Genomic DNA, 27,982 nt, shown 5'->3' on the forward strand with positions numbered 1-27,982 from the left:
GATAGGAGCACAGTTCCTTCCATCAATATAACACATAAACAGAAGTCAGTAGCCAGGGTAGAGCATAATAAGTTTTTTGGGTGTACATATAGATGAGAGTCTTAATTGGAAAATTCATATTTTGGATCTCCTAAAGCGACTAGTTTTAGCAACTTTTGCAGTCAGAGTAATTGCCGATTTTAAGGATATAGAAATTAATAACCTACCTTACTTTGAATACTTTCGCACTCTGATGTAACATAGAATAATATTTTGCGGTAATTCAACACTTAGGGAAAAACTATTCACTGCTCAAAAGAAAGTGGTTACAATAATGTGTGGGGCTCATAGCCACACATCTAGTAGGCATATGTTTAAAAGGTCAGGAATTCTTACAACAACCTCACAGTACATTTAATCAGTAATGAAATTTCTTCTCAACAACATGGACCAGTTTAAAAATAATAGTGACATTCATGGTTGTAATATCAGAAGAAAGAATAACTTACACTATCATCTACTTAACCTATCTTTGTCACAGAGAGGGGTAAAATATGGTACTGTAGAACCATTGGCGTCTGAGCTATCCTTACGGCAAATATTCCAATCTGAACTTAAGATTTCGTTGCTAGTCACTCCCCGTTTCAACCAGCTCTCTGTTCCTAATACCATCTGAGCATTATAACATTCAATAAGCGATACTAATTCAGGAACCTTTCCTTGGATATTCCTGCAGTTTACCAGTATCATATTAACCTTTTCTACATCTGATCTGTGAGGACGTGCTTTCTCTGAGAACATTGTGGCTGATGTAAAATCGATTGTGGCAGGTATTTCGCCTCTGACACCAAGCGGTGATTTCTCTAACCTAAAAAGCTCCTAAGTGCACGCCGGACTTACTCACTATCCAACTAACCGCTTCCTGCGTGTCTTACTCTCATGACCTATTAAGGGAAACCCTACAATTCTCCATCAGATAGCGGAGGTCGAGGAATTCGCATTCGACACCGTCGCAGAGTCGTCTGAGCCTCTGATTGAATTATCGACTCCGCTCCTAACCAGAGGACCGCGATCGGGCATGAGTACTCTTCTATAAATAGTAAGCTTAGCCTGCACCTCGCTGGCTGCACCCTGCTAGTTGCCTTCACAAAATCAGCTATCTGCCGAAAGGAGCCTCGGATAGCCTCGGAATCCAAGCCGCAGGAGTCATTCCTGCCGATTTGTGCCACTATTTGCAGCCGGCCGACCCAATGTGCTCGATAGACGCAGGCAGTGTCTCCTGTACGTTATGGACGAGCCCCCCGGCGAACATACCGAGTGCACAGGCATTCTTTCCTGCCCTTCATACTATTTCCTTGACGCGCTCTGTTATGTGCATAAAGTTGGATCTCTCAATTACTAGAATACCCGCCTTCCGCACTTCTCCGGACTGGACAGAAATCGGCCGCTGGCTCAACAGGAGAGGCCTCCGTTGCTCTCTCAGTATTAACAGTGGGTAGTACCTCGCTAAGGCGTAAGGAGCCAGTTTGCCTTTCGCCCAGTGATGCTCAAACCCACCACTGCCCCCAGTCACCCTCGAATGAGGACGGACTGGTCAGAATTCCCGGAATTGAATTAGCGTGCAATAAAGTATAATATTTCGGTACACGATAACCACGTAACTGCGAAGTCCCAATGCGCCTTAACTAAAAAAAATGTAGTGAAATTCTGCTAAACAGGTGTTAAGTCGGGCAGCCAAATAATCAAATAAAATTCAGGTACCACAGTAAAAAATTCACGCGACTTTTTCCAACACTGAAACCAGCAACAAATACGGCAACGATCGAAACACGCGAAAATATTCCTAATTTTGGGACACAATTTAAATTTAACAAGAAAATTTTTTTGTACTATACCTCAAAAGTAGCGCCTGCGACGCTGGTCGCTCTTTGACCTATCAAATGTGCATATAGTAGACAATACCTAAAAATCTCTAAAAACTCTAAGTCATGCGTCATCGCGACAGACATAAAAATACTAGATTGCCACATTTAAAGTGCAACAGTGGTAACGCAGTGGTAACCGGTTCCCGACAGATCACCGAAGCTAAGCATTGTCGGGCTGGGCTAGCACTGGGATGGGTGACCATCCAGTCTGCCGGGCGCTGTTGGCATGCGTGGTGCACTGAGCCCTTGTGAGGCAAACTGAGGAGCTACTTAACTGAGAATTAGCGGCTCCGATCTCGCAAACTGACATACGGCCGGGAGAGCGGTGTGCTGACCACGTGCCCCTCCATATCCGCATCCAGTGATGCCTACGGGCTGAGGATGACACGGTGGCCGGTCGGTTCCGTTGGACCTTCTTGGCCTGTTCGGGAGGAGTTTAGTGTTTTTTTTAGAATTAAAGTGCAGGTTACCAGCTCCCTACGGAAGCCTACTGTGGGCTGTAATTATCATATGGCAGCGAAACTTGGTAGAGATGTTAATGCGGAACAGATTTACGCTGGAAAAAAATAGTTCAAGTTCTAGCCACCAGGTGCAAATCTAGAGCTGTTGATCACGTCGTTTTACGGATGCAGCATTTCGTCGACGCCTCCCGAGCTCATATTGAACCAACTGTATAAGCGGCGGTTAATAATAAAATAACATCATGCCTTTCTCACTTGTTTGACTTTTACTCCCGCATCCCCTTCTCTAGACGTTGCATGTGAAACATTCTTTAATTCTTCCTTCCATTAACAGCGCCAGCTTTGCACAAGGTGGCCACAACTGGAACAAATTTTTTCCGGCGTAAATCGGTTCCGCATTAGCGCATTAGAATATTTATCAAGTTCTGCTGTCATACGATAACTACAGCCGAAACTGTATTTCTGTGAGTAGCTGCACTTTAATTATAACCAATCACTATAAATAGCAAAGCAATTAAAAATAACGTTAGCGTCTCTTTGACCTACATCCACTCATGCCATCAAATTTATTGTGAGAAGAAACAAAGTTAATAACAGGCATTTTTCTTATTGACCTGTAATTTAATCATTAATTTTATTAGTGATAATAACTTGTACATGCTATTTGGAAACGCGAGGAGAAAGCTGAAGTAGGTCGTTACAGATCTGCTGTCATAATATGCATGTTATGGCTTAATGATTGATTCCATTTTGAGTGAAATGGCTTTGAAGGCGAAACTAGCCATGGTACAAATACGTGACTTCTGTTAGCAACTGTAGCGACTGTCTGCTGCCTGTAGCTGTTATATCACGCTCATAGCTGTGCGCATTCGTACACAGATATGCTTCAAACATTTTTGCGTAATTTCAAGAGTCGTAAGGATGATTTCCACGATACTGGTCATACAAACAAATTAAAAGGCGTAATGAATTGGTCTCATCAATGTGAAGAGTATGTTGTTATAACGTAGCCCGTCGGGAACATGTAGCTCAACTGTATTGGCGATAGCCTGCAGCTGGCACAGGGCAGTTACCGAGAGGTGGACTTTTCGGCTTACTGATTCTCACAGCTCACCACATGGGAAAGCACACAACTCAATGGCCGCTAACTTGCTAAATCGCACGTAAACCAGCGGCGAACAAGCGACCGAATTTGCGAAATCTCACAGCCTCTCTTACAACAATAGCCAACCAAGTTTGATGGGCATCGCCATGACATTTACGCGTTTACTAATTGAACACGTGTCGAATCGTTCTCATTTTTTTAATGTGTTCTACATTCTCAACTAATCCTTCCCCAGACTGGTACGCAGTACTCAGGAATCGGCCGATGGAGTGTTTCTATGAGCCATTCGTTGCGTGATTGTTTCTTTGTTCATGTAGTTTGCAGGTATCGTTCTATCGAAAGGTGTTTAAAGTTATCAGTCTGTAGAATGGTTTGATACAAGCGTTTTCTTTCTTGTGTTCATCTTTCCATCAGTATGTACATATTACATCCAGCATTCTCGATTTTCACAACTTACGTCTTATTTATTGTCTCTTCTGTCTCTTTCTTTTTCCTATTTATTGCTCCGTTTACTGCCACATTAACAGATCTTGGAAGCTATTGCTAATGCTAACCAATTTCTGCTTCTGATAACTTGTTAAGCGTTGCCAAAGTTCAATGCCCATGTTTCAAATACCTACCTATTTTGTACTTCACCAGTCCGTTTAATTTTTAGCACTCTTCAGAAAAACAACATTTCAAGCGGTTCCAGTTTCTTTTTCTCCATATTTTACACAGTAAACGTTTTATTCCCGTGCAACGCTGAAATAGGGACCTCACTCCTAGTTCTTCCTTCGTTGGACCGATGACCGTAGCAGTCTGGTCCCTTTAATCCTACAAACCACCACCTTCCTTCGTTAAGTGAGAATAACTTCTGCTTGTAGAGTTCTTTGTCGTTGCAAAAATCATTCTTCACCTTCGTCTATCTACCTACAGTATCCTCCTTACTCTAGCCATCTTTTCAGTCTTGGTTTCTACGTAAGAAATTTCTTCTTCCTCTTTTTCTTTATCTTCTATGCTTCTTTCCCTACATCAACTTATCTTTTGTTAATTCACGCTTCGTTCGGACCCTCTATGTGCCAGTGGTTTCATAGTTTTTCACCATTGCTATCTACACCTTTTACCGGTAGTTCTTCATCTTCCTTTCTTCTGCTCTTCTCGTGTAGGATCTTTTGTTCTTTACCTGCTCTTCACCCAAAGCATGAAAGAAAAACGAGCTGAACTAGCTGACCTGTGTCTAAATTTACTTCTTCATCTTACGTCACTCTCCACAGGCATTTCGGCTCCATTTATCTTTGCTTGAAGAGCACGAAAATTGTATTCGTTAGTTAGGCTTCTACTAATTCTTAAAGAGTGAACATAAATCGGGAGACTTCATGTTATATATTTGTAGGTTAGTTTTCTTCTCGCTGACTTTTTCGTTGAATATGAAGATTCTGGAGTATTTTTTCACTGTTCTCCTGATGACATCCAGCCGTCTCTCTGCGATTGTGTGTCACTTTTCTGCTGCTACCAAGAACTCAGTTTTGACAATTGTATCAAGATGTTGTAATTTAGACCCATAACACAACTGTCTCTTGTTATACGGGTCCTTAATTAGCTTATAAACGATTTTCATTTTCCTTTCACGCTTTTTATTTGGGACCTTATCCGATTTGTTATCTTCTATCAACTCTCCTAGGTAAAGGAATATCTTTATTATGCAGACCTTCCCTTCTCTAAGATCTAAAGTGTGTGGGGCATTTTCACTGTTGATAATAAACTCAATGGGACACTATGACATTCGTAGTCCATCCTCTTTTGCCTAACTTTGAAGTTATTTAGTTTTTTCCTTTGTTGTTTCCAGGTAATTGAGAAAGATAGTCAGCCCGCATTCTCTCTTCGAACACAAAAATCTCGTTTACGTGAGATTTGTCCTCTAATTCTCAGATAATATAAACTTAAACAATACTGGACATAGGCTATGTCCTTGTCTATCTGTTTTGCTATCAATTCTTAACTGTCTAGGACCACGAAATGGGTGAATCTCAAAAAATTAGAGAGCCGTACATGTAAAACAAGCCAACCGCCATACGGCAGTGGTAACTCCGGTTCCCGTCAGATCACCGGAGTTAAGCGCTCTCAGGCTGGGCTAGCACTTGAATGGGTGACCATCTGGTCTGCCGAGCGCTGTTGGCCAGCGGTGTGCACTTGTGAGGCAAACTGACGAGCTACTTGATTGAGAAGTAGCGGCTCCGGTCTCTTAAACTGACGTACGGATGGGAGAAAGGTGCTGACCACATGCCCCTCAATATCCGCGTCGAGTGACGCCTGTGGGCTGAGGATGACACGGCGGCTGGTCTGTACCGTTAGGCCTTCCAAGGCCTGTTCAGACATATAAAAAAACTACACGAAAAACCATATAAAATTCATGTTTTGCGGTTCGGTCAACTTAAGGACACCACATTTCGAAAAGCCATGTCGCCTTAAGTCATCCTTCCTTTACGATTTTTAGCAGTAGATGATAGCTGTAGTAGGTTTTATAATTTATGTAAAAAATTCAAACAGGCAGGAAGTCAATTCGTTTCAGGAGTTTCTCAGGTGATAATCAATGGCTTAAAAAACAACAAGAAGCGGGAAAAGATTGAACTACATTTACTGTGTCATATGTAATGACAATGTAACAAAACAAGATACATTTTTGTAGAAACATTAAATAAATCTTTATGCCGTGTAGTGAACTGCGATGAAATATCTTCTAGTTATTCTGAAGTTTTTTACAAACAAGAAGTATATAGTAAAACGAGTCTCTCACAGCAGTTGTCACAGTACATTTTCTAAAAACGAAACTCTCAATGCCCAAAATCTTTTCAAGTTTTGGTGGGCTTTGCTCCCAATACCCAGTGCTCCCAGTTCCCAGTATACTATATTTTACACCAATAATCTGATATATGGTGTGTGTCATCAACGGCCTTTTAGCCTATGCTTTTGCTCTGTGTACAACGTCCTGTTCTACTTCAAATTTCCCGTCCTTTAATTAATTTTTTCTTTACTGAACCAGTGAAAAATAGATTAAGCTACTAGTTTTGGACCTCCAGGGCTGTAGCAGGATTTTAAGAGACCATCGTAATTTTTGGCTGTTTAATTTTTTATTTATATAAACTGGTATTGCAGTTTCGCTGTTTTCAAGTGAAACACACTAAAAATTTCGTTTCAATACACTTTCAAAAATCTGCTCAAGCACTAAATTTTCGCTGTTTTTTACTCGAAAACGACTGAAGACCGAAATTGCCACGGTACATATTGTAAATAAAAAATTTTAACTATCAAAGGCGACAGTGATGTCCTTAAAAGGTTTTCTGTTATGCAACAATCCCTGTATAAGAAAAATTACGGTGTGGTTTTTGTGACAGGTTGATGCCGGAGGAGGTGCACAATTTCCTACGCAGCGTCGTGGGCCAGACGGTGGCTCGCCGCCAACATGACGGTGTCTACCGCAACGACTACCTGCAGATGCTGGTGGAGCTCAAGACCAAGGGGTACCTGGACGGCGCGGGGCAGGTGCTCGCCGACAAATCTGGTGAGTGTAAATCTTACAGTCTACTACGTTCCAGAACACAATACAACAACACTAAGATACTAAGATGTAAATGTTTCCTAGGAAGCACTTTATGCTACATATCAGTGATACTGAGTTGATCACACACGTTAAGCCTCTGATTTGGAGTGTTTCTCTTCTATGTGTGCTTCTGGTCCACAACCTGTTGGATAGCAAAATTCAGGCTTTCACAAAACTATTTCTGTACTCATTTCAGTTCTAATATACTTTGTTATTTTGGAAGATGGATATCAACTGTAGGAGATCTCTGACAGGGTAGTAAGATCTACTGAGCATACGTCCGGAAACGCGTGGTTTCCCCGCTGGAAGTTATTTTATTCATACAGTACATTAGCGGACAGAACGGTATCTTGTGATCAAGAGCAGGTGTTCCAAGATGCGCCGATGGACCTAGAGGCGTCCAGCACACGCCACAACATGCTCAACCGTGCACCTGCAAATGCACCAGTTTGCGCCCGAACGCACAGTGGATAATGTGAATAAGTTTTTCTAGCGTATGAAAATGGTGCTTGGATTGGGTTAAATGTTACGAACAACCGGACTGCCTCCAGTAATCCATCCACTTCCTAAGGTGTTGTCGAGGTCGCTTTTTACCGTAATGTAGAGTTGGACTCAGCACTGCCATGTAGGAGGAATGTCCTCCATAACAAATTCCTAGTATCTTGTTCCAGCAAGAGTGAAAGTGACTGAAATCAGATACGACGTTTATGTACACTGCATATGGAGGATCATGTGTGATGAACACCTGCGCTACTCTCAGGCAAGCCAAGTGACCATGTGGAAAATTCTTCATTGAAACTGTTACTACCTGTATCACGTACATCACGTGTACGAATTATTGACGTACATTCATGTGTAGCATCAGTCCACTGGAAAATGCAGTGGCAGTTCAATGAAGAACGATTATTCCCAGCAGAAGATACCCAATAGCTACTGCTCTCACAATAAGGTCAACTGATACTGCTGGTTTATGTCCGACATAACAGAGAAATTCTGTGCGGGCACAAATCAATGATGTAGAAGTTGATGAAACTGTCTCTCTTCAATGTGTATCATCTGTGAATGTGGTGTATGGCAGGAGTCCCAGGATGCTGGCTGTATGATGAAAAAATCATCATAAATATTCCTACAGAGAAAAGTGAGTCAGCAATGAATCCACACACGTTGTGATACAGGTAGTAACACTTTGAATGGACGAAGTTCCACAAGATCGTTGGGTTCACCCAATATTGCTTGGCCGTGTGACTGAGAATATCACAGGTGTTGAACCTACATGATGCAAAACATGCGTTGTAAGTAGGTGTAGCTGATTTTGATGGTCATCCACTCCCACAAACTCGCCTATCTCCTGAAACGCGAAAACAGTAGGAGAGGAGGGCGAGGGTCTACTTGTTAATGTCACACTGAAGCAGAACAACCATCTGTCCCTTGTAATTAGATAATCGGTCGTATGAATGGTTTGGTGAAATTTCCCGCGACTTTCTCTCCTGTGCCAATTTTTTCATCACAGAGTCTCACTTGCACCAAATACCCTCAATTATTTGTTGGATACACTCCAATCTCTGTCTTCCTCTACAGCCTTTTTTCCCTCTACGGCTCGTTATAATATCAGGAAAGCTAATTTCTAGCTCCCTAACACATGTCATATCATCCTTTCCTTTCTTCTAGATAGCATTTTCTACATCTTCCTTCCTTCGTCTTATCTTACAGTCAACTTAATTTTCAGTATTGTTTTGTAATACCACGCGTCAGACTCTTCGATTCCGTTCATTTTCGGTTTTTACGTAGTCTAATATCGTATTAAGGTGCAACGATCATATTTGATTAGTTCCCTATTCGAATTCTAGGTCATCGTCAACTACACTTTTATTTGAGTCAGTCAACCAATAATAACAAACATGCAGCAGCTCGAAGCCGTTGCAATCTAGGGAAACAGTAACGTCCTTTGGCAAGAAAACAGCGTCTCGTCCCATTGGAAGATAATTTACAGGATGTCGGTTGGTGTGACCTTGGTACAGGAACCACGCAGCTCCGATCCTCATTGGACCTTATTAGTTATTTATCTTCTCAACAATCACTCCCTTGCAGTTTGATTGTACTTTTAAAAATCATACTGCGTATCAGAACATTTATCACTTCAGATGTTTGAACATTATCGTACTCATAGTTCCGCTGCCTAGAAGAGACGTTTAGATGAAGTCGTTTTCCACTGTGTGCTACAAATTTCTTCACTTATATGTACAATTGGTCATTTTACAACTTAAGGTAAATCTTAAACGAACATTGCACAAATTATTAATGCATACATTGGGTATGGCATTAATAAATACAATTCGTTAACATTATATATAATAAGTCTTGTGAAATGAGAACACACCTCAGGCAAACAATGTAAAACAGTTTTATTAACAAATGCATCAACCAAAAGCTCCTCTTTGGAGAAAAGATGATCACTACAATAGTTTGTGAAAGTTCGTGACTGACACTGAATGTACACATGACTGAACTGAGGCTGAAGCCCTTAATGATGGAAAGTGGAAGTCTGGTATTCACTTGGTCGCAGAGCAAGATACAACGTAAAATTTAGTTGTTAGAAGAACAATGTACGAAGATAAAGCTGACGTCTGCTTCCCAAGTCATGCTCGTTCCTAATGCCTAAGCCAAGTCCTGGTGACGATGGCGACAGACATTAGCGGCTTCCTCGGTCAGCGGTGGCTGGCGAGCGGCATGGCGTCAAGCACAGCGAAGATTCCAAAAGAGATCTCTCCAGACCTCAACGAGAGTCTGGCTTGGAGTGGAATTGCTGCACCCTTAGTACCCAGGCCCCATAGAGATACAAGAGGAACTGTTCACGACCACGTGGGCCACGGAAGCAAAAAGGTCGCAGGAGCGACAACCGTTAGTGGCACACACGTTGCTGCCTGCTGGCCTAGTCAGCATGAACGAAGTTCTGTCGTCTCTTGCTCTGACGCCTTTAATGTTAGGCAGCTCGCATGGCACAGGTATGAGAAGGATTGCAGGTCTGCCAGGCGAGCGACCCCTGCATCACAACACAGGATGTGTCTTACGTCGGGGCTCTTGGCAGGGGGGCCAATTTCAGGAATATTATTGTCCACAATCCATTGCCTCACAGATGGTGCTATGTGAAAGGGTGCATTGTCATGTTGATGCAAACAATTATTGTCTCCGAACTGGCCCTGTACTACATGCAGCACATGGTGCAATTAAATATTTTCTTGTCCTTCCGAATTTACCGTTTTCTTATCCACAATAAGGGGACTACAGCTTTACCGCGTAAAACACCCCAAAACTGTAAGACAATCTGTTCTGTACTTTATTGCTTGCACTACACACGATGGCAGGTAACGTTCTCCAGGCATTCAGCAAACATAAACCCTTCGTCGGATTGCCCCAGGATGGAGCTTGATTCATTACTCCAAATCACTCGTTATCAGTCATTTTCTATCAGGGGATTCGCTCTTTACACCGCCTCAAGCGTCGCTTAGCACTGACTACAAAAATATGTCACTGCTTCTCTGCTGACAACACGATACTCCCCAGCTCCTTTTATACTGGCGAGTGAGCTTCTAGTGACATCTAGTCGCCAATTCCGTATTACGTGAGGGTCTCCGCGTACGTTTTATCAGGTAAAGTACTGTGTTGACTTGAGAATCATGTAAAGAGCTAAACTGACGAAACGCACTTACAGTATGAGTGAATGTTAATGTCAAACAGACACAGGCCCACAGAGAAACCATTTGTGAGACAACGGACTACGTTGTTTATAAACTCTGAAAGCATACTGTAAAACTTCCAAAGTCGTGTTTGCAAGTTTCTCGTTGGCATTTGAAAAATTGGCATGAAACTTATTTTGATATCGAAATACGTAAATCTCAGTGCCGGACGACAAAACTGTGTTAAAATTAAATTTTGACGGCACGTATGTGATGCTCATGCTACACAATGGGAAATCCAGACTAGCCAGTACATCAAACAACTTGTACGTGAGAGAGTAATTCGTTTTCGACGAAATTTACGTACGCTATCTGACTGCAAAACAAGTGACTCAAATTAAAATGTTGTTCCTGAATATTGTTAATCTTTATCTGTGATCTTACAAACAATGACTCTACCAGAATTGTTCATTTAATTACACAGCAAATGAACATAACACTTAAAGCACCTGTCTTTCTGATAAAACTGCTTGAAAACTCACAAGATACCATATTTCTGAAATCTTTAACTGACTTAAAACCTCTGAAATGGTAATTTTACAAATACACTCCAACAATTATTGTACCTTACAGTGCACATGAATTGTGATGATGGTTCAATTTGTTGGCTTATCTGTGCGCACGGAACGCTCGTGTATTCTGCATCCTGTTACTATTAAGATAATGATGAAACTATCAAAAATCTAATTTCATTTACCGTACTTGTGATGCGCAATGCAAGACGGTATCTTATCACTCTCTATAAAAATGATTCTAGAACACACAACTCGCGATGTGCAATGCGAACTTACAGAACTCATTCATAAAGGTAAAGAAAGAAAAAATGAGACACTAAACTAAACGACTGATAAATGAGAAGAAGACTCCAAGTTAAACTATGCTTCATTAAGCCAGAACAGCTACACACATTTTCATGAAGTTCTCACAACTAGATAAGTTAGCAACATATTTCTTAATAATTTTCCTGTGCACGATTACATTCCTTGACACTTGTTTCAATTATAAGACAAAATTATATAAAACCATATACTGCATTATAATATTTATGTAGCAAACTTCAGCCGTACGCAATGTTCCAACAGTCGAAATTACACACTTACAAATATTACCTTGAAATTTCCCGTTTTAACATTCTTCTACTGATATAACCTCGTTTTCTTTACTCAAAATATGTTAGTACAAAATTCTTCTTAAATAATGCTGCCTCCACTACACGGCAGACCAGCTTCCATCCTTTTCAAACCGAGTACATAGCCAGTCTTACACACTCAACTTTGCTACTCTCTTCAAAAGAAACCTCTCTGACCAACAAGTGTGCTCTCAAGAACAGACAAAGAATATAACTGTATCGATACTACAGAGGCTGAGTACATTTATCAAGTTCGCAATTACATTCGAGTTCATGGCCAAGACTTCTTGAAACTCGACACGGCAAATACGACAGTTACCTTTCAATGATATGATAATTAAATCAAGAGCCTAAGCTGTCGAAAGGCGTTGATATACATCAACGGGGACTCTTAAAAATATGTGCACCGACTGGGACTGGAACCCGGGATGTCCTGATTATATGGCAGACGCTCAATCTATCTGAGCCACCGAGGGGACAGAGGATAGTGCGACTGAAGGGATTTATCCCTTGCACGCTCCCCATGAGACCCACATTCCCAACTTAATGTCCACACACTACATTCGTAGTGCCCATGCCCATTACACTCATTAATCACGGCAGCCAATCTTACCGAGTCCCGTAAGAGTTCGGGCAGTGCGTGTGTATCCAGCCCGTAAGAGTTCGGGCAATGCCTGTGTATCCACCACGGGACTCGGTAAGATTGTCTGCCATGAGTAATGAGTGTAATGGGCAGGGCACTACGAATGTAGTGTGTGGACATTCCAGTTGGGAATGTGAGTCTCACGGGAAGCGTGCAAGGGATAAATCCCTGCAGTCGCACTATCCTCTGTGCCCTCGGTGGCCATGTAAGCAGCAGATCCCGGGTTCGAGTCCCGGTCGGGGCACATGCTTTCAACTGTCCCCGTTGATGTATATCAACACCTGTCGACAGCTTAGGCTCTTGATTTAATTATCATTTGATTCAAAGAGAGCCGCATGGTCACCGATGGTATCTGTTCTTTCGGACATGTCCGAAAGAACAGTTACCATCTTTATACAGTTACCTTTCAGCTCTTCCTAACTACGAAAATCGTAGAGATGTGAAAAAATTACTGTATATTTCGGCAGAAGCGCAGCTGCCTCATGGACCAGGATTACTTAAGGATACTCCATTCGAGCAGCGTCAGGGTGTGTCATATAACCTGACAGAAAGTCGGCAAATTTTGCTGCGACTATGAGAGAACACGACGAAATATTCTACTAGACAGCTGTAAACGTTTATCAAGAAACAGAAAAGCAATCGAAATTATTGGAAACTCATTCAGGATACGGTATTGCATGCAGCTGCAGGACCGACACAGCCTTCAGCGTCGCTTATCGCCTTCCTTAACAGGTGCGAGAGTACTGTGATTGCAACATGTAACTGTAATGTACTAAACCACTAGTAGAACTGCCTTGCACTTTCATTAGTAGCAACAGTATTTATACCGACTACCACGCAGTTACTCTTTTAAACTATCGGTATTTTCCTAACGAGGACAGTTTTACATAGAATGAAGACCGATGGCCACAAATTAGCGATTATTTCATAGACCGTTCGTTTACCATGTTTACGAAGTACAATTTGCTCCTAGTGTCTTGAACTGTCAACTGTGTCGTTTTGCCCCATTAATTTCGAACAACCCGTACACATAAAGAAATTTCAGATCAAAGCAGGCGTTGACTTCATTCTGCCGTTTCATACTTTGTCTGTTGGAAAACTAATGTGTCACGTAGCTCACAATGTCCTGCCATTGCAGTCTTCACGGACCTGGACATAGCGGCGCAAGTAACGACATTCATGACGGACGGCGTGCACACCAGCTCCACGGCCATGTCGTTCGTGCTGTACGAGTTGGCGCTCCACCCAGACGTGCAGCAGCGGCTGCGGCAGGAGCTGCAGGAAGCTCTCAGCAAGCACGGAGGGCAGCTCGGCTACGACGTCATCCAAGAGGCCACTTATCTGGACATGGTCATCTCAGGTCAGCGCCTGCCTTACCTGCTTCTACGCATACCACCTTTGTCTTCGCAAAGCACACGTAGCTTTATGATACAGGGCAGTCCGAACCTAGAGAGTCAAAAGTACACAAACCGTAGAGTATTCCAAACTGGTTACCCTCACGTAAGGAACTAATGGTTGGAAACGAATATTTAGTTTCTATTAATATAAACGTCTAAGGTTATAGTAAAAACTTCAACACACAGCAAATGTCTGAAAGGACAACCAGCAATCTATTAAAGACGATTGGTGCTTGTTGACAAATCTTCTCCTTCTACTATCCAGCATCATCCCCTCAAATTCTGCTGCACTATCCAATATTTGTCGAGAAGCTTGACAAGCTTTCAGAGGCTTGAACGACACAGTTTCTTTTAACTTTGTATCCGCAGTGATGAACTGCTTTCATTCTTTTATATTGGTTTATCATCTCGCAAAATCATATGAAGTTTCGAAAGTATATTTGCACTTTCGAGTGTTATTAGCCATCTTACGGTCATAAAAGCAGTGTTTGACTTAGAAGCATTCTGAGAAAAACACGTTCTCACTGTGCTTGTGGCTGAATTTCTCCTTCCTTTTTCGATCTGAATATAGCCAGTGATTGTCATGCGTAGTAATTTTCATTTGAAATTTTGCGATTATTCGAGATAATAACCCATTTTAAAGAGATATTCTCAATTACAGGACGTCTTCATAATTCTTTAAATATCGTTCTTTACTAAAAGTTCTTTGAATTAGCGATGCAAATGTTGTGGAAGCTTTAATTTGTATTGGCAGTAGAACCACAATTCCCCCCCCCCCCCCCCCCTCTCCTCCGGTCCCCATAGAGAATGTGGTATACAGAGTATCCCAAGAGGAACTGTCAATATTCAGGGATACCACGGGAATTATCAATCGAAGAGAAAAAAGTCGAGTAAACATGACTGTCAAATGCATACCTTAAGAACTAGGAGCACATATTAATCTTCAGTACGGTGGAACACATCTATCCTACTGCAAACTCTTTGATTTCCATATTTAGAGAGGTGGTAGTACGAAGCAAAACAAGAAGAAAATGTTCAGCAAACGTGGGATGACGTGCGTATTTTAAGACCAATGAGCACTTGTTAACAAGTGCTCATAGCTCTTAACGTATGCATTTTAGAGCCCATGTTTGCACGAGTATTTTTGCTTCGAATGATCGTTCCTATCACATCGGTGAATACTGAGCTTCCCTCCTGGGACACTCTGTACGTGGGATACAGCGATCATTTCAGTGTAATTGTATGACTTACACCCTATCACCATCGTTTTCTTGGGCCTTTGTCCCACTTCAACGCGGGGTCGGCCCTGTTACTATGGATGCGACGATGTTAGTGTCAGAGGGTGGACAAATGCCCTTCTTTTCGCCACCTCATACCCCCTGGGACGGAATTAGTGTCCCCCAGCTGTCTGTGTCTAGTGTAACATATGGAATAGTGCAAATGTTTTCAAATGTCTGCGAGTCGTGTAACTGAGGCAGACATGGGACCAGTCCAGTATTCACCTACTGGCATGTGGAAAACCGCCTAAAGATCCTATCAAGGCTGGCCTGCACACCGGATATCGTTAATCCGCCGGGTGGATTCGATCTGGGGCCAGCGCGCCTACCTGGGTCCAGAAAGCATCGCATTAGCGCCCTCGGCTAACCTGGCGGGTAACTGTATGACTTACACCTATAAATCATTTATGAAAAATTCTGACACAAAAGTTACGTAACTGTAGTTTTGTATAACAAACAATTCGTGTTCATTGATTGTTTCTTTTGTTTTATCTTTGAAAGTCCATCTTCTCATCTTTTACTAGCCTGATTTGTATTTTTTATCTCCTTTGGCTAAATCATCTTTCATTGTCATGTTATTCCGATTTCCTACAATAGTTGAACACATTATATAAATCACTGGCGGGTTGCTTAATACAACATATTCATAAGGTATTCCTAACCTGTGATGGAGACTGCACAGGTAAGAGTCTGGTGAAGCCTTCAAGTTAATACACAACTCACTACAAATTAACTTCTATAATAAAGTCACGCAATTGTTTGTTTCATATCTTGAACCCATGTAAACCATTTTTGTCATCAAAAATATAACCTGATCCAACCTAACCTAACCAAGGGATGCAAATGATGTGTTTGTTCGTACAGTTTTAATTTTATTCACTATAATAGTACATATTCTTTCATATACCTTTTCCTCTTGTATCCCTGAAGCACCTATTATAAGTGTGGTGTCACCGCCAGACACCACACTTGCTAGGTGGTAGCTTTAAATCGGCCGCGGTCCATTAGTACATGTCGGACCCGCGTGTCGCCACTGTGAGATCGCAGACCGAGCGCCACCACAAGGCAGGTCTCGAGATACTGACTAGCACTCGCCCCAGTTGTACGGACGACGTAGCTAGCGACTACACTGACGAAGCCTCGCTCCTTTGCCGAGCAGATAGTTAGAATAGCCTTCAGCTGAGTCAATGGCTACGACCTAGCAAGGCGCCATTAGTAACATTGCATGTATCTAAAGAGTCTCACTTGTATCGCCACAATCTCCAGATGTACCAAAAGGATGGATTAAAGTTAAGTATTCCAGAAGCTACGTACTTTTCTTTATAGCATTCATTACGTATCCTGTTTCAGACCTCACGCACCCTGCTTTGGCTTAGCGCGTGCCTGTCGGCTTCCTCTCATTGTGTCTAGGCTGTCTTGTCTAGACACAACAATAAGTGCAGGGAGCGGACACAAAAATATGGAAACACCAAAACCGTATTACCATGTGTAATACGTTGGCATTCAAAACAGCTTCCATTCGTCTCGGAGAGGACAAATGCTTGTATAGTATGATTCTCAAGCGCATTTTAAACCAAGCTTCCTGAACAGTAGTGGGAAGTACAGGAAACGACAGTGGAAGTGGACAGCGACCAAGCACACTTCTCTCCAAAGCAGACCAGAAATTCTCAATAATTTACAGGTGTTGTGACTGTGATGACCAGGGCAGAGGAGAAAATCTGTCCTCGTGCTCGCAGATCCAGTCTTGAACGATGAGAGCTATGTGAACAGGGGTCCTATTGTCTTGCAACTCAGCACCATCAAAAAAATGGCTCTGAGCACTATGGGACTAAACTTCTGAGGTCATCAGTCCCCTAGAACTTAGAACTACTTAAACCTAACCAACCTAAGGGCATCACTCACACCCATGCCCGAAGCAGGATTCGAACCTGCGTCCGTAGCGGTCGCGCGGTTCCAGACAGTAGCGCCTAGAACCGCTCGGCCACCTCGGCTGGCTCTGCACCATCACTGAGGAATAGCCACTGTACCACCATATGGACGTGATCAGCCAAAATTGTCACATAATAGTTGCGAACTTCTAGATCAAACATGAGGCCCATGGAATACCGTGAAATGACTGCCCAAATCACCACCGAACCCTCGCCATGTTTCATTCTTCGTACAAAAACTTAGACAGAGATGAAAACAATGTGAAAGAAGACTCATCTGAGCAAATGACTTTCTTCCTTTGCTGCATAGTCCAGGTCTTATGTCTTCGACAGCACGTTTTCCTGTTACTGGCACTTGCACCACTGATAAGTAGTTCGGAATTCCAGCTCGTCCTGCACTCGCAGCTTATGGAGCTCTCTTTGTTTTGTTTTGATGCGATAGAAAAGCGAACGCGACATTGACTTCTGCAGGGACTTTTGCACCTGTCGCTCTCTTATTTTTTCGTTACCATCCTCTTCAAGTACCGCCTGCCACAGTTACTGAACACGTACTTTCCTCTGCGTTGTTTTTCCGTTTTCCCTGTATATGGTATAAACTTCGATATGGTGCCACTGGAACTCAAAAACTTCAGCTGCCTTGGTTACGGAAGCAGCCGGCATGCGAGCATCAACAATTAGCCCACTTTCTAAGTCACTTATCTCCGACTCACTACTACACAGAACACTGTTCTTACCACGGCTGGTACTTGCAACGTATTGAGGACATTGAACGGTTGTTCAAATTCAACAGGGAACCTGGAAGCTTGGCTAGTATCAGCAGTTATGTTGAAGCACGCATTTATCGCGCTGTTTCGATATTTTCGTCCATGTGCTGTACTGTCTTCTATCAGTAAGATTACAGTCTCTTCACACCTGTCCATCACTCACGCAATTCATGTCAACAAAAGAAGTAGACATGAGAGTGCTAGCGGTGAAGTGGAGAGCACGTATAGCTCCTTTGATTGTTCTCTAAAAGACCGACAGCCAGTGGAATACGAACGAGCGCTAGCGAATGCCAATCGAACGCGAACGAACTCTAGCGAATGCCAGCTGAACACGAATGGAAACGTTCCCTGAGATATCATCCCCTCCCCCCCCCCCCTCCCCTCCGCCCGCACTTTCTGTCATTACCTCTAATTTGAAATATGCTCTGTGAAGATAAGCTCGGCAACCACTGAGTGTGACGTCACAGAAAGACCCATGCCCGCGCATGTGCAGAGACGCTGCGGCTGTTCCCTCCTGGAGGGCACCTGGAGAAGACGTGCACGGCGGCCTACCCCCTGACGACAGCTGCCGGCCGCTCCGTGACGCTGCAGCCCGGCACCACAGCGGTCGTCTCCATCTTCGGCTTGCACCGCGACCCTCGCTACTTCCCAGAGCCGGACGTCTTTGACCCTGAACGTTTCTCATCAGACAACAAGGATCGCACCTCGATGCAAGCGTTCACACCTTTCGGATTGGGACCACGCTCCTGCTTGGGTGAGTTTTCAGAGCAAGTGGTGTGTTTTTAAGGCTCGATGGACTCGAGAGATTTATTATCTCGAGCTTGCAGCGTCATTTTCTTGCGCGGTTCAGTAGTAAACCAGTAATTCCCCCCTCGATCCTTTAAAGAAGAGTGCACAAAATAGCTTTAAACTCTACAAAGTAGTTAATGTGTCAAATAACTGACGCTAAACATGTAAAACCTTTAAGACTCAGAACCATAATTACATTGACGGAAGAAATCACAACACCAAAAAATAATTAGTGTAGAATAATGAACCTTCGGGAATAATATACCGGGTGACCAAAAAGTCAGTATGAATTTGAAAACTGAATAAATCACGGAATAATGTGGATAGAGAGGTACACATGCTTGGAATGACATGTGGTTTTATTAGAACCAAAAAAATACAAAAGTTCAGAAAATGTCCGACAGATGGCTCTTCATCTGATCAGAATATCAATAATTAGCATAACAAAGTAAGAAAAATCAAAGATGATGTTCTTCACAGGAAATGCTCAATATGTCCACCATCATTCCTCAACAATAGCTGTAGTCGAGGAATAATGTTGCGAACATCACTGTAAAGCATGTCCGGAGTTATAGTGAGGCACTGGCGTCGGATGTTGTCTTTCAGCATCCCTAGAGATGTCGGTTGATCACGATACACTTGCGACTTCAGGCAACCCCAAAGCCAATAATCGTACGGAGTGAGGTCTGGGGACCTGGGAGGTCAAGCATGACGAAAGTGGCGACTGAGCGCAAGAGATCTTTCACGCGTTAGCAATATGACGTGGAGCGTCAACCTGCATAAACATCGTACGTTCCAGCAGGTGTTTATCAGCCAGGCTGGGGATGATGCGATTCTGTAACATATCAGCGTACCTCTCACCCGTCACGGTAGCAGTTACAAAACCAGAATCACGCATTTTCTCGAAGGAAAAAGGCCCAATAACGGTAGATGTGGTAAATCCAACCCATACTGTGACTTTCTCGTAGTGCAATGGAGATTCCACGACAGTTCTAGGATTTTCGGTAGCCAAAATTCTGCAGTTGTGGGCGTTGACAGACCCTCGGAGCATGAATTGAGCTTCGTCGGTCCACAACACGTTACTCAACCAATCGTCGTCTTTCGCCATCTTTTGAAACGCCCACACCGCAAATGCCCTCCGCTTCACTAAATTGCCAGGTAACAGTTCATGATGCCGATGGATAGCGCGATCCTCCAAGCTCTAGCGGCGGCCGAGCGAAACTCGTTCAAGGTCACCCGCCAATATGGCGGCGCACACAGCCATATAGAAGGTACGATAACAAATAATGTCTCTATCATAATAGGACTCCAAACCTAATTGAGGCTTATCACTGCCCCTTACAATGGCAATAGTTAACCAACTATTAACAGTTACAACTTCTGTAGTTGTACAAGAAAAATTAATCTTAGCTCCTACAAAAGTAATAGGTCCATTTAGTAGCTCTTCTTGTGCTACATTATTAGGAGTAAGACTAAATGTATCCACAGTCTTGTACACAGGCAGTCTTGATCTGCTTGTATATCTTCTCCTCCTGTACGGCATGGCTGTGTGCTCAGTGCGGCTGCCTCGAGTGGAATGAGCGTGCAGTTGCCTGTACTGCGGAAGTTCGTAGTGATAAGTGCCGCCAAACTGGGCGCGGCAGGAAGTACCGCGCTGATAATCCAACATGGCGGCCGGAAAAGTATTTTTTCCAGCGGATCGCGCTTAGTTAGAACTATAGCGCGATCCTCCGAGCTCTAGCGGCGGCCGAGCGAAACTCGTTCAAGGTCACCCGCCAATATGGCGGCGCACACAGCCATATAGCCATACAGGAGGAGAATATATACAAGAAGATCAAGAATGCCTGTGTACAAGACTGTGGATACATTTAGTCTTACTTCTAATAATGTAGCACAAGAAGAGCTACTAAATGGACCTATTACTTTTGTAGGAGCTAAGATTAATTTCTCTTGTACAACTACAGAGGTTGTAACTGGTAATAGTTGGTTAACTATTGCTATTGTAAGGGGCAGTGATAAGCCTCAATTAGGTTTGGAGTCCTATTATGATAGAGACATTATTTGTTATCGTACCTGTTCAATTGGAGTTAAGGGCGACAGGAATTATGGTACAGCTGTTGTACTTACTGATAAGCCATTTTCTTTATATACAAAGAACAGGAGACGTGATAATGCTAATGAAAGAATTAATATTTGTACAGATAGCATCGGAGGATGCACCTAACTGCCAATCAAACAGTAGTGTACGGAACGCCGGTGCGACGTACGACTGCATGAGCGCTGACTTCCCCGTGCATAGACAAACCCGCTACTGTCTCCATTTCTTTCTGAACTGTCTCAGCAGCATTACGCCTTGTGCTCGGTCGGCCGTTACGGGGTCTATCGTCTAAACAACCCGTGGCTTCGAACTTCGAAATCATTCTCGCCACAGCTACATTTGTCAACGGACCCTTTACCCATTCGAATCCTCTTCGTATGGCGATAGGATCGTAACTCTGAACTAGCACATTCCCCATTCTGATAATACAGCTTCACTAAAAGCGCCTTTTCAGGTAACGTCAACATGCTGCGACTGCTGGTGCATCTGATTCTCTCTCTCATTACAGCTCCTTTTATACACGATTGTCATGCGCAGTCACTGACGTTATGCTGTCCAGCGCCATTTGTCGGACATTTTGTGAACTTCTTTTTTTTTGTTCAAATAAAAGCCTATGTCATTCCAAGCATGTGTGTCAATTTTTACTCCTCTATCTACATTATTCCATGGTTTATTAAGTTTTCAAATTTATACTGACTTTTTGATCACCCGCTACATTTGTCTAGGTAACATATTTAAGTGATTAACTTTGCAAGGTAGCAGTTTACTGTAAGCGCAAGATAAGCCATTGCAAATGTCAGACGTCGGTGTAACTGCCAGAATGCTGCATGCAAGATGGAAACGTGTGTGTGCATGGTGTTATATAGGTGCCAGATGTCAGTTTGTGGGATGTAATTCCATGCCTGTTGCACTTGGGCGATCAACACAGAGTCGGTGAAATGGTTCAAATGGCTATGAGCACTATGGGACTCAACTGCTGTGGTCATCAGTCCCCTAGAACTTAGAACTACTGAAACCTAACTAACCTAAGGACATCACACACATCCATGTCCGAGGCAGGATTCGAACCTGCGACCGTAGCGATCGTGCAGTTCCAGACTGTAGCGCCTAGAACCGATTGGCCACTCCGGCCGGCAGAGTCGGTGAATGCTGGTTGTGGATGATGATGGAGTTGTCATCCGATCATGTCCAATATGCGCTCGAATGGAGACACATCTGGAGATCGAGCAGGCCAAGGAAACATGTCGACACTCTGCAGATCATGTTAGGTTAGGACAGCGGTATGTAGGCGGGTGTTATCCTGTTGGGAAACCTCCCATGGATTGCTGTTCATGAATGGCAGCAAAGCAGATCGAATCACTAGACTGACGTACAAAGTTTGTCAGAGTGAGTTGGGTAGCCACGAGATTGATCCTGTTGTCACGAAATTGCATCCCAGTTTATAACTCCAGGTGTAGAGCCAGTGCGTCTAGAACGCAGACTGGGTGGTTGCAGGCCCTCAATTGACCTCCTTCTAACCAACACAATTCCATAACTGACAGAACCAGCTGACATGGGAAAACGCAACAGACCTCCACCCCGCCCTCCAACTCACAAATGGCGGTGGTTTTGGAGTCAGTGGAATGCACACGCTATGGGACATCTGGCTCGGAGTTGTTCTTGAAGTAGCCGATTTGTAACAGTTCGCTGTGTCACTGTGGTGTCAACTGCTGCTCAGAATGCAGCTGGAGTTCCAGTACGATGCGCCAGAGCCGTATGCCAAACACGATGTCTCCCCTCTCGATACTGCCCTGTGGTCGTCCGGAGCCCGGTATTCTTGCGACCATACATTCTCGTGACCACCGCTGCCAGCAATAATGTACAGTGGTTACATTCCTGCCAAGTCTTTCTGCGATATAGCAGAAGGAACATACAGCTTCTCGCAGTCCTATTACACGATTTCATTGATAATGGCATCTTTGTCGCCTTAAAGGCATTGTTGACTGACATCAACTCATCACGCCCAGTATCAAAGATAATTAATGCCCATTACTGTTACAGTGCGCATAAAATACCTGATTCATGACCTCATAGTGGCGCTACTAGCGTCACTTTTCCTGGACTGGTGTGCAATTTGAATAGACATCTTCTTTTAGATGTAGAAACATGCCTACCACCTTTCGTTTATGTCGTACAACTTCTTCTTGGTGTTGCGATGTTTTTCCTGTCAGTGTATGTTAGTTTTATTAGTTTTGAATTATTCATCCACACACTAATGAAAAGTCAAAACCAAAACTCAGTGAGTACCGTCTCGACAAATTGCCCTCCCCTTTAATTAACAACTAATTTTTCATGCATCTCAGTGTGTGTGACATCACGATTCCTGAATCATGTCATAGAATGCTATATTTTTGAGAGACATTGAATATTGCCTGAAAAAATGTGTAGCAAGTAGAAGCAGCAGTAAAGAAGTAATAAATCAAAACATTATGCTTGATCCTGAACTTGAACAGCGAAAACGTACTAAGTGATAAACTTATCCATTTATTTATAATGGATGTGTGTGTTTGTGTGTGTGTGTGTGTGTGTGTGTGTGTGTGTGTGTGTGTGTGTGTGTGCGAGTGTGTGTGTGTGTGTGGAAGGGGGGGGGGATTAGGTTTCAGTGGGAAAATGTTTGAAATTATGGCTGAAGTTTGTTGGACCTCGCTAAATGTTCTCATCCATAAATACTGGATTAATATTGTCTGGATATTTTGCGCGCCGTGAGTTACGCTGCCTCAGGACGTATACACAGTTTGTAACTGTAATAATGATCTTGTTCTGTTATGTTATGTTAACTGGGGACCTAGAAACGACGGAGAGGCTCCGTCCCCGCCGCAGCCGCAGTGGTCCGCAACCCCACGACGACTACCGCAGTCCACTTCACCCCTCCTCCGCCCCACACCGAACCACTCTTTCAGGGTTATTGTGCGGTTCGGCCCCTGGTGGACCCCCCCAGGCAGCGTCTCACACCAGACGAGTGTAACCCCTGTGTTTGCGTGGTAGAGTAATGGTGGTGTACGCGTACGTGGAGAACTTGGTTGCGCAGCAATCGCCGACATAGTGAAGCTGAGGCGGAATAAGGGGAACCAGCCCGCATACGCCGAGGCAGATGGAAAACCACCTAAAAACCATCCACAGACTGGCCAGCTCACCGGACCTCGACAAAAATCCGCGCGACGGATTCGTGCCGGGGACCGGTGCTCCTTCCCAATCCGGGAAGCCGCGCGTTAGACCCCAGGGCCAACGGGGCGAGCAGTAATGAACTTACTGTGTTTAACTTTTCATCTAAGATTATAGCCTCTTAATCTTTTGATTGTCGCTACATTTTACATTTAAAAATTCGACCACTACTTATATGAAATCCACATGTACATCTACATCTATAATGCGCAAGGCATCTTACGGTGTATGGCGGAGGTTACTTTGTGTGCCAGTGTCACGCCCACCTTTTTCTATTCCATTCGTATATGGTTCGCGGGAAGAACCGTTGCTGTTATGCCTCCGTATGGACTCGAATTTCTCTCTGATTTTATCTTCATGGTATTTGCGCTTGATGGACGTAGGAGAAAGCAATATACTAGCTGACTCTTCTACTAACGCACTCCCACGGAAGCTAAACAGTAGACCATACCGTGATGCAGAACGTCTCTCTTGCGTTGTCTGCGACAGGAGTTGGCTGAGCATCTCAACTAAACGCGCTGCTCTTCTTCCGATTTTCTGTCTTCCCTCTATCATTCCTATCTGGTACAGATCAATAACGAGCGATATTTAAGTACTGGTCGAACGAGTGTTTTGTAAGCCACATTCTTTGTTGACAGACTGCATTTTCTGAGGTTCCTTCCAATGTACTTTGCATTATTCGTGATTAGTTTTATGTGGTCGCTCCACATCAAAACTTTCCGTACACGTGCTACTAGGTATTTTATGGAAGCATCTACTTCCAGTGATTCTTCTGCAGTTGTGTAAACATGCAGTAAACGCTCTTTCTGCACATGTTTCCGCAAAATTTTGGATTTGTTCATGTTGAGAAACAATTGCCACTCTCTGCACAAAACGTCGATCATCTCCAGGCCTTCCAGCACTTCACTACACTTTTTTAACGTCGTGACTTCTCTGTACACAACAGCGTCATCCGCGAAAAACCATAAGGAATTTCCGACGTTATCTATTAGGTTATTTATACACGTATTGTGAAAAATAGTGGTTCTACAGGGCGGGGAAAATAAACGTTACTGAGAGAACAGGTCCAGGTGGAATATTCGTCTGCATGATCGAAATGATATGCTGATCTCTAGCGACATGTATCGGATTGATTTGGTAGGTCTCTGAAGTATTTTCTGGTAAACGTGAGGCACATTTTCTGGTGTGCGGGTATATTTCACAATGTTTTTTGACTTGTTCAAAACGGATCCTCTCTGACGCCATTTTCGGACTAAGACTTGCATGGCACTCTTTGCTGGCTCTCTGGCACCATTAAACTTCGCAGCAAACAACTGACCACACCGTTTCCACTACTTTGTTGTCACGCAGCTTTCCACATGAATACCCGCTGCTCCTCTGTGAGCACCCTCGTCCCCTCTGCCCGCTCCACTCACACTGACGCAGCCCGAACTACACTCTGAACCACGTGTGGACCACGTGTCGGGCACACACGTGGTGTACGCTCATGGGGTGTGGATACGTGCATACACTCACTTCCAATCGTAACAACTCGACCAGTCCCCTTTCATTTGTCCCATCCTGCATGGGACGCGCGCAGAGTTACTTTTACGTCTGTAGACTTCTCTCCTTTCAGAGTGACATGCTCTGTTCTGTTTGCTAGAAACTCTTAAATCGAATCACGTATTCTCATATTTTGCTCACTAGGTCACGCTCGGACCTTTATCGAATGCCTTCTGGAGGTCAACGAACACAGCATTTACCTGGGCCCCTGCATCTACTGATTTCTTGATGCTGTGCACGAACACAGCGACTTAGCTTTCATACTATCATTGTTTCCGGAACCAATGCTAGTGCCTACAGAAACAATTAAAATAAAATTTTTGATGTCCCTGGAAGCCGTTAGATAAGCTATCTGCTACTGCCCCTTGCCCCTGGATAGGGGCAGGTGCTTAGCAAGATAGACCAGCAGAAAAATGTTTCAATTCGAGCACAAAAAAGACGAATATGCTCCTGTTTAATAGACTTTGACTGAAAAGTGGTATACCAGCTGCCTCATTCCACCTTCCTCAGCACCACTAAAAATTTACCCAAATATTTTGGCATGCGAACATATTCGCTCTCTTTCTAACGTGTAACTCACATTTCACTCCCACAAGGTCCCCTTACTGTCCCGCTTACAATTATTCCATCACTACAAGTCGTTCTCTCACTCATTAAATTCGCCTAACTTTCTCTCTTTCTTTCGCTTACGCCACAGTCCCGCAGCGATCGCAGGGTCGGCGTGGATACAACGGATTTGGCAAGGTTAGTTTTAGGGGTGGCGGGATGCTCTTCCTGCCGCCACCCTGTACCCCCAGGACGGAATCAGTGTACCCCAGCTGTCTACATCGAGTGTAAATCGTGAAATAGTGCGGACGTGTTTCAAATGATGGCGACGTGTGTAACTGAGGCGGAACGTGGGGACCAGCCCGGTATTCACCTAGTGGGATGTGGAAAACCGCCTAAAAACCACAACCAGGCTGGCCGGCACACCAGCCCTTGTCGTTAATCCGCTGGGCGGATTCGATCCGGGGCCGGCGCGCCTACCCGAGTCCAGGAAGCAGCGCCTTAGCGCTCTCGGGTAACATATTGTCATTATCTCATTGTGGTTTTCCGTCACTGTCTCCTGTCTCACAGCCAGGGTCTCCTTCTTTCTGTCCTACCACTACAGTTACGTCTCACTGTCACTGTCACCTCTTGCTCTCTCTTACTGCTACTATCTGATCCATTCCTTTCCAATGTTGCTCTTTCTCGACATTGTCACTCTCTTTTCTTCGTCATTGTCATACAGTCTGTCTCTCATTATCACTGGCTCTCACCCACTTTCACTTTCTCCTTCTCTTTATTCCTCTCTCACTGGCACTGTCTCCTTCACTCTTTCCCTAGCACTGTTCTGTCACTGAGTCCCTCTCTTTCTCTCACATCGCCATTGTCTCCTTCGTTATTCTTTTACCACAACCCCTGTTCTAGGTTCCAGTATTTATTACTATTGCATCTCTTTCCCAGTGCCACTGTCTCCTTCTTTCTCAGCAATAAAAGTACGAATACGTTCGAGTGCAAAACTTTTTGCGAATATTTTTAACAGTGCTGAGTCTGTGAAACCATTGTAGAGATTTTGATTCGGTCTAGTAATTCCCTGGACCAATATCTTGGCAGCATCTACATCGGAAACAGCCAATAATCATTGAGCTTCTAGATTACTAGGATCGATGAACTATATATAGAGATACCTAATTAAGTTTGCACCGAAGCCTCAGTGCGCGAATATTACTCGCATTTGGCCAATTATTCTGCCTTTCGAGCTCCATAAATTCTGCCGTTTTCACTAAAAATACTATGTAATAGCCACAACATAACTTACTCAGCTCGAAGTATGATATTGAGGTCGCTTCAAAAATCTGCAGACGTTCTCCATTTGTGAGACACTTCTCTACTTTTATTCATACGAAAGCGGAGAATGTCCTTTGTTTACAATACTCACGCTGAGGACATTCTCAGGTAGGCAGATATATCCTCAGACTAGCTTAATCCATGCGAACCTGATAATGTTCTCCGAAATACCGAGTACAAAGAATGTTCTCAGTTTAACTCGTACGACGCATTAGTTAGTGCTTGCAAGATACAACTGCGAAGAGCTATGAATTCACCAGGAAGACACGCGAGAGAATTGTAATCGCCAGTCACTGCTGCCTCACAACGATCACGTCATTTTTCCCGCGAAGAAGTTGTCTTACGCGAGAATCGGGTGGTATACAAGAGTTACCATAAGATACTTTGTTGGGTCGAGGGCAAACCAGGGAGTATGGAGTAGTTTTGATAGAGAATGGCGGTTTTAAGTACTCATAAAAAGTTCTAGTTCAGACCCTGTTAAAAACCTTCGTAATACCGACTTTTAAATCATTTTTATTGAAAGAGAAACATTCGATCACTTCCCCCTGGTAGCGGGGCCCTTGG

At 43.6% G+C, this 27,982-nt stretch overlaps 1 protein-coding gene across 2 annotated transcripts in view; it reads left to right on the plus strand.

The window, feature by feature from the left end:
* LOC124804932 (cytochrome P450 6j1-like) overlaps positions 1-27,982 on the plus strand; it is a 176,169-nt gene that overhangs the window by 105,244 nt on the left and 42,943 nt on the right. For both annotated transcript variants that reach the window (XM_047265309.1, XM_047265310.1), the window contains exons 6-8: positions 6,842-7,008; positions 13,692-13,913; positions 18,413-18,673. In XM_047265309.1, the coding sequence (XP_047121265.1) occupies positions 6,842-7,008; positions 13,692-13,913; positions 18,413-18,673 (650 nt within the window). The remainder of the gene's footprint in view (positions 1-6,841; positions 7,009-13,691; positions 13,914-18,412; positions 18,674-27,982) is intronic.

This window comes from Schistocerca piceifrons, chromosome 7 (genome assembly GCF_021461385.2).
Source record: "Schistocerca piceifrons isolate TAMUIC-IGC-003096 chromosome 7, iqSchPice1.1, whole genome shotgun sequence".
In the NCBI taxonomy this organism is placed as follows: Eukaryota; Metazoa; Arthropoda; class Insecta; order Orthoptera; family Acrididae; genus Schistocerca; species Schistocerca piceifrons.